We start from the raw sequence: 7,791 nt of genomic DNA on the forward strand, positions 1-7,791 counted from the left end.
GCAAAGTGATCGACGATGTAGAGTGTGCCTGAGGAGAGTCACATGGAGAGAAAACATTCTCTCAGGCTTTCACAGAGAGCACACTGGTCAAGCAATGGCCGTGACTCATCCACATGGCTGACACTGATAAAAGAACCACAAGGTGCTGTACACAGTTCCAGGGTAAGTCGTGGGGGATTTGAATAATATTTTTTTAAAGTTGCCTCCTTCCTTTTCCCCCAGCATTGTTTAAGGACCTCAAATTGTGCTTTCACTTTGCGAATAGCCTTGGGTCACTGCACTTTGTGAAGTGATGGCAGCTTCAACCAAGCCTAAATGTTTTCCTGTTGACTAGATTCTGTTTCTAAACATCAGTATTTTGAACAGGAAACGGAGATGATGTGGAGCAAAACAGAACTGAGAACATGTCATTTCTCTATGTGAAAATGACCCTTGATATGAGGAAATTAATGATAAATGAAAAGCAAAGCAAATCATACTCACAGCTGCTTTTCTAAAGTGAATCAGATAGAAAAAGAAAACCTCTTAGTATACACACAGGCCCAGGCTTGGGCCAACTTGAATAAAAAGAAAGAGAGATTTTAACTTAAAGAACTTCTAACATATATTTAGAGAGCTTCTAAATATAAGCTAGAAACATATATGGACCAAGTAGACCCAGGAGCCCAGTGACACACATCTTCTAAATTGAAATACTCCGAATGGAAATTCAATTAATAGTGGACTTTTTATTGCAATATTACACTGATGGAGTTTTATAATGTGAGAAATGGGAAATAAAATGTTGGAGATAATTATAGCTCAACCGTTTTAACTCAAAAATATCTCACAGAAACTTGGTGTCTAACTCAGGATTTGATTTCTCATTTTGCCATTTCCAAACCAAGAGTTCTTCACAGTCCACCACGCTACCTTTCCGCAAGAAGTCTGGCCATGCAAGCTTCAGATGGCCCCACAGCAGGGACCAGAGGCAAAAAAGTTCTATATTGGAGGTAAAATTAAAAGCCTCTCGGGAAAAATAAGTGTTTGGGACAGATAAATAGGTAATGAATATATTTTTGATACAGCTCTCATGACATAAGTAATGCTGTTAGATAAGTAATAGGAATCCCTATCAGAAAATTTGCAAGGAGTTATCTGCCCCTGAATCTAAAATGAAACTATTGCTAAATTAACCATACCAGCTCCTGACTGGTGGCGATTCAGGGCCTTCTTTGCCCACACAGCATGAAAAGAGAGAGAGCTAAAAGAATCTAAGAGATGTGCCACGTCTGGCTGAGGAGCAACCGAGCCAGTTCCTTGTGCAGCTTCTCCGGTCTGTGCTCTGACTCTTCTATCCTTGTCCCTTCACCTAGAGCATGAATGACCTCTTCAGCTGTCCCCAGGTGTCCTTCTCCTTGTATGCTATCTCTATTGCAGAGACAGAATAAGTGGAATAAATAAAACATCTAAAATAATGTCACACATCTTCTTAAGAAGTGATAAGGGCCCAATTTCCTTCCAGCTGCCCCAAGCTCCTACTGGCCCTTCTGACCACATCCTGCTGTCCACTGCCCACACAAGCATTCCTCTCACCACCTGGGCTCTGAACTGCTCACCTCAGAGTCTGCCCCATTCTGTCTGATGAAGTACAGCTCAGAACTGACCTCCCACATACAGCAGGTAACCACGCCCGGTGCTTCCAGAGGTGTGCGGGCCCTGTTAAGCCCGCACCTCGTGGTATGACGGTTTCCCGTAGTCTTGTTTTCCCTGCATCCACAGCTGGACTCTGAATCACTAAAGAGCTCATCAACACAACTCCACCAGACTATGGCCAGTCTTGGGTCTTTGCCAACCTGGGTTAACTACAAAATAGCCAAAGCCTGGATCAATGATCCCAGTGCAAACAAACTGAAGACAGAGGCCCAATCAAGCACACTGCATTGCAGCAGTTAAGCTGGTCTGTCCACGCCGAGGGCAGGATCTGAGGCTAGAGTTCCTCTGGCCCCCAGAAGAGGGTCTTGGGTCCTCCCAGGCTGGCACCTACACTCCCTCTGCCACCTTTCCAGGAACCTAGGACAAAACCACCTGCCCTATCCTGCAGTCCTGGGAGTAAGGAGGGAAGAGGGACAGGAGAGTGTGAGTACCAAAGGTCACTGCCACTGTCTACTGTCCTTTCATTATTACAAAAAGCAGAGGGAGAGAAAGCTGTTCACCTCAGTGCTGCACAAGGCACTGTGGGAAACAACAAATTCCTCATGTTGTTGGCAGACAAAGACAGTCCAGCCTAAAAGCTCTTAGAGTAAGAGAATATTTGGAAACACAAAACAGGTACAAAAAGTGCTAACATTTCATATGGGAAAAAAATATTTCCTGATGTGATGGCTCAACTGCTACCTAAGAAGTCAACTTCCAGAATAAGATCTCAGATCAGCTCACAGTGTGTCCTTCTCTGGCCTCAGTTTTCTTATCTGTAAACTGGGCGTCCTAGACTAGCCACTCAGAGCCCTTCTTCCTCTCATCCTTACTGGCACCCGCCTTCAAGCTGGAAAGTTGGGAGTCTACCTTGTCAAAGCACACAAGGTTGATCTGCCCACACATGTTGATTCTCTGGGGGGAGATACAGAAGATCTTCTTCTTTTTCAGCCTCTTCTGGGCATAGACAATACCAATGGTCAAGGCTGCTGGCAGCACAGGAGGGACAGTCACAGTGAGGAGGAGCAGGGCCATGGTTGTTGTAGCTCTTGGAGGGGCCTGGGAGAGAAGAGATGAGGGTGCACTTAGGTCCATATAGCAGGGTGCTTCTTCCTGCCACCTAGGTGGTCCTGAGATAAGGAACAATCCTCCAGACTCTGGCTCAGGCACCTGCTGGGGAGTCAGTGCCTCTGGCATGACTGAGTGCTTTGTGGCTGTCCCACAGATGAACACCTGTCTCCCCATGAAGAACAAAAAAGACTTTGAATGCTTACTGCCCCAGCCCTGTCCTGACTCAGTTTCCATCCAGTTAATGTTCCTCCCCTCAAGCACTTTCCCTTCTCTGCACAGTGTGCTCCTCCCCCCACCCTTAGGATCTGAGACCAGGAATGCTGCAGTTCTACTGCTTTCCTCTGCAGCACCAGAAATGTCCTCAGAGGTCACCCATGGCAATGACCCCTTCCTTGCTGTCATCCCTTGAAAAGAGGCACCTAAGTAAAACCAGACACTCTATAGCTGAAAAGGATCTTAAACTATAGATTCCCTGGAGGGAATTGGCTCTATGAAAGTGAATATTAAATTTCATTTCAGAACCCAAGCAGAAAACATGAGAAAGGTCCAGGGATTACCTGGGACACTTCAAGTACACAGTACACAGGCGGCATTCAAGATCGCTGCAGTCTGATCTACTCCCACCTTGCAGGAGTTCTCTCTTAATTACCAGCTGATTCAAAAGACCTTTTTTCCCTTTTTGTGTTTTGCTCACTTCCATTAAGCCCTTCCTACCATATGACCTTTTTGACTACCTTCCCCTTCTTCTTATCAGTCTGAGAAATACATAATCATGGAAAACTACCTGGGGTTGTACAGCGCTTGTGCCAACCTTCATTCCACAACAACTTGTCGAAACCATCAGGCAACTTTGCAACTTCTGACAATGGTGCTAGCCAACATGGTTGCACTGCCACTAACCACATGTGGCTATTTAATTTAAAGTAATTAAAGTGAAAATAATGAAAATTTACTTCATCAGCCATATTTTAAGTGCTCAGTAATTTCATATGGCTCAGTGCTACCTTATTAGGGATCATAGATAAAGAATAGATCCACCATCTAAGAAAGTTCCTTGGCCAACACTGATTCACAGAATGATAGGATCAACAGGTAACCTTAACTAACTCTCTCAAGTTAAGTCTAGTGCTTGAGAAGCTGTACCCCAACACTTACTTCATGGTACATGTATATCCCTAGGGCATAGAAAAACCCCACAACACCAAGGAAGGCCAGGAACACCATGAACTTGAAGGCTTCGCTGTAGAGTTTAAAGTTCAGAGGCCGGGGATAGAGGATGGATCTCACCAAGTCCCCTTTGGCTGTATTGTAACCTACAGGAAAGTAAACAGAGACCAAGTCAGGCCCTTCAGCAGTTTCCTTCCAAATCAAAAGGACTGTACTTGGGGGTGTTTGGAACATGGAATAACGATGCACTGACCCAACAGTATGTTTGCTTTCCTTGTTACAAATTATGAGGGAAGGGTCAATGGCACTCAGCGCCTTTGATTTCTCTTGGCCTGGCACACCACACCTCTTCAGGTCCCCAGGTGTACCTTGCCACACTGCCCATGGGCTGAGAAAGACTGGGCTAAGGAGTCGAAGAGAAGTGAGTACAGAAAATGAAGTGACAACAAAGACTTCAAAGCAGGTGTTCAAAACAGACACGTGTTAAAACATAATTAAAAATTAAGGGAAAAAGAAGTAATTTGTTAAAACTATATATGTATCAGCCTATGATAATCATATCATCTTGGTGTCCAGAGCTGCCATTTTCATAGCATGTAATTCAATTTTGGGGCATGGTATTCAAGGTCTTTTTCAATCTGACCTACCGCTGGCTTGTTGGGCTGATCTTGTTATTATTCCCTGGTCTCAGAAGACCTTGGAAATTCCTTCCTTTGCATTTTTTAAATCCAAACTAGTTTATCCTTCTAATTCTTATATGATTGGTGAAACCTTCCTTGATGCTGTCAGCCTTGACTCAATGCCACGTCATCAAATAAGGGTCTCCAAGATTCTTCTCTGGAACTTTCTACCAAAAATAACCGACCTTATCCTTTGGAGTCCCTGTAGCACTTGGTCACATGACATCTACCTCCGCTCTATGTTTTAGTTAGCTGTAAATTCACCTTTCTTCTACAACAGATTATCAAGTCCTCTAAAGAAAAGGGTATATCTCACCAATTATTTCTTTAGTACTCAGTGCGTAACACATCAGAAATACCACTGTCAGGACTATTGAGTAAAATAATCAATTACTATATTTTGAGATAACAGTCAGGATTGATAGAAATAAAATGTGCCTCAACCCCACTGCTTGACGGACGCTTGTCTCCTCAAACATGGCTTGACTGAATTGGAGGACAGGAAGAGAGTTTCCTCTTGCTACCTGGGCATTTTAAAAGTCTCAGGTAGTTTTCATAATCTCTAACCATTAGCTTCCAGTTACAAACAACTTTAGCAATGCTCCAAAACCCATGAATTTTAATATAAATTAATCATAAATTTAATTATAAGTGTTCACCATAGACAATGTACTTATGGGCCAAACCAAAGCAGAGGGGTGTCAAAGTGCATGATGTGCTTTATGTCTACAACTATGAGGCTTGGCTGAAACACGGGATGGGGTGTGCGATGTCATGGGAAAAAAGCTGGCCATGAACATGGCCAGCTGTGGAGAGCTTTGCCAGCATGGTATGTATGGGCTATGGCAAGCCGTGTCTTGTAAATGCAACTCAGGTGACAGTTTAGAGAAAGATGGGACAAAAGTTGAAAGAGAAGAGTCCAAAGAGTATTTCTGGTATAATAGTTTAGACCTGCAGGGATGAAAATGTGCACAGCACAACAGCCACAGGAATGAAGGCGAGGGGCACAGGTCTTTGGAGCTACAAGGACAAACACTGGGATTTGGTGCCCGTTGGATATAAGAGAAAGTGAGGCCTTAAAGGTGACCTTGAGGGGCCAGTTAGAGGCTGCTGCTCTGCTGCTGCTACAGAGAGACAGCACAGGACGAGTTCACATTCCAGTGCCTGACTTTGCAGGGTCTGTAGTGCACCCAGACAGAGGTATCCAGTGGGGAGATACCTGCACAGCCTAGCAAGCAATTCTGAATGGATCCTAGCTGACAGTGATTTCGGCAGGCCCCAGAGGGAATGCTGAGAGAAAAGGGAAGAAGCCTACGGATGTAAGCCAGACCAATGTCATTGTTTTCACTTGATGGAAGCCTAAATCATCGGTGTACATCGTTTGCCCTATGCAAGGATTTTTATGGAATGTGCTTTCTTTTTTTCATTCTTGAAACCCATGAAGTGCTTACAATGGGACAGGTGCTAGAAGCGAGTGTGAGGAGGTGCACAAATAGCCTGAACAGTCAGGAACCATTCAGTTAGAATGTAGCAAAATTTGGAGTAATAAATGTCTGATTAGAAAAGAATAGGAATGTTAATACTAGAAGGTGGAAAATTCCAAAATCAAAAAAAAAAAAAAATCTTTCCCTAATCCAACACTCCCCTAACCTTCTGGCATGCACTAAATTTACAAAAGTGGAATCCACTCACCTGTCTGCAAAACAACGGCTCTCACAGGTCCCTGCCCAGAGGGCTTGACCTGGATAACTTCTGTTCCACAGAAAAGCACATGTTTCCGATAATCCTCCAAACTGTGGGACTTCCAGGGCGTGGTGCTCTCTGTGTGTGGCAGTGGTGTCTTCGTAACAGGTATGCTTTCTCCTGAAGAGCATTGCAATTTGTTGATTCTGTGTATACTCAGGTAGCCACTCCTAATTGGTGCTCGCTTGGTTTTATGATAGCATATGATCGCAGCTAATGGACTTTGAGTCAGATGTCTCGCCTGAGTCAGATGACTGTTCTTAGGCATGCCAGCAGTATGCGCAATGGTAGACTTGATTCTATTTCAAATTTCATTTAAAGATCAGTATCTTTTTCTCATGCCTGACCTGCATGGTTTGTTGCCATCATTTAAAAAGTGGCCAATGTTAGCTGTTACTTAACCACTGTCCCAAGAGTTCCTCAGCCCAGCACTATGGCAAGCAATAAGGGAACTATATGGCACACGGGTGGTCATTGCTATTTGCCTCTCATTCCTTCATTTATCCAGTCATGTACCTTTTCATTAAATGAATATGCTAGAACATTGTTGTCAATCCATATCATTTTCAAGTGAGCCTTATCAAAGCCCCCTTTTATTATTTTATTTTTCTTCTCAAAAATCCTTAGGCATTTCCATTAGCTAAGAGGTAATAAAGCCTAAGCTCTCCTGCTAGATTATCAGAACTCACCCCAATTACAACGCTGTTGCTGTAATTTCCCTGCATAAGTATCAGCTAAACTAAGCCCTTGCACTACCTTTCATTGACTTTTGTTCTTTGCTGGTAACATTCCTCTTCCTTCTGCTAACCGTAGAACACAATAGTCAAAGAACAAATGAGTTTAGAGTGCAAAAGATAAATTTCAGAGACAAAATAGAAATGTTAACAACACTTGCAGGCTCCCAGATTTAAAAAGCAGTAAAATGAATTTAAAGTTCCTTAGGTCTTTTGTTAAATATCCAACTAGCAGAATATGTAATCTTTCCAATTTGGAAATAGTATGATATTGGTTATAGTTATACAAATTTAGTTCTTACCTTTAGGTAACTGAAGACAGAGACTTTGACATACATATTTATACTCTGCGTTTTCCCTACTGGCATATAATAGGTTCAAAATATGTATCTTTGCTAAATGCATAGAAGAGTTAGAGAAAAGCAATTATCCAGGTTTTTCTATTGCTGTTTTTCTCAAAACTAGCTTCCTACTATGATACTGATTTTATGCTATAAGGTAGAAGAAGCTATGAAGTTTGTATTAGTGCTCTTTGAATGTTCTTTGTCCATGTGACATTTTCTTTAAAACAATTCCAATATTCATCTATTGTATGAATATAGTTACCAATGACATTTTAAATCATTTTGTACAAGGAATAGAACCTTTTGACAAATCTCCAAGTCATTGTACCACATTGCTTTTGAAATTAGCCTTTGTAGGGGCCAGAGAGATGGCTCAGT

At 42.7% G+C, this 7,791-nt stretch overlaps 1 protein-coding gene across 1 annotated transcript in view; it reads right to left on the reverse strand.

Moving 5' to 3' along the window:
• Atp13a5 (ATPase 13A5) overlaps positions 1–7,791 on the reverse strand; it is a gene marked incomplete at its 5' end in the record, with an annotated part of 87,742 nt that overhangs the window by 72,780 nt on the left and 7,171 nt on the right. The window contains 3 exons of the mRNA XM_004640930.2: positions 2,545–2,733; positions 3,901–4,058; positions 6,285–6,455. Of these exons, the coding sequence (XP_004640987.2) occupies positions 2,545–2,733; positions 3,901–4,058; positions 6,285–6,455 (518 nt within the window). The remainder of the gene's footprint in view (positions 1–2,544; positions 2,734–3,900; positions 4,059–6,284; positions 6,456–7,791) is intronic.

Source organism: Octodon degus, unplaced genomic scaffold (genome assembly GCF_000260255.1).
Source record: "Octodon degus isolate 3935 unplaced genomic scaffold, OctDeg1.0 scaffold00128, whole genome shotgun sequence".
Classification (NCBI taxonomy): domain Eukaryota; kingdom Metazoa; phylum Chordata; class Mammalia; order Rodentia; family Octodontidae; genus Octodon; species Octodon degus.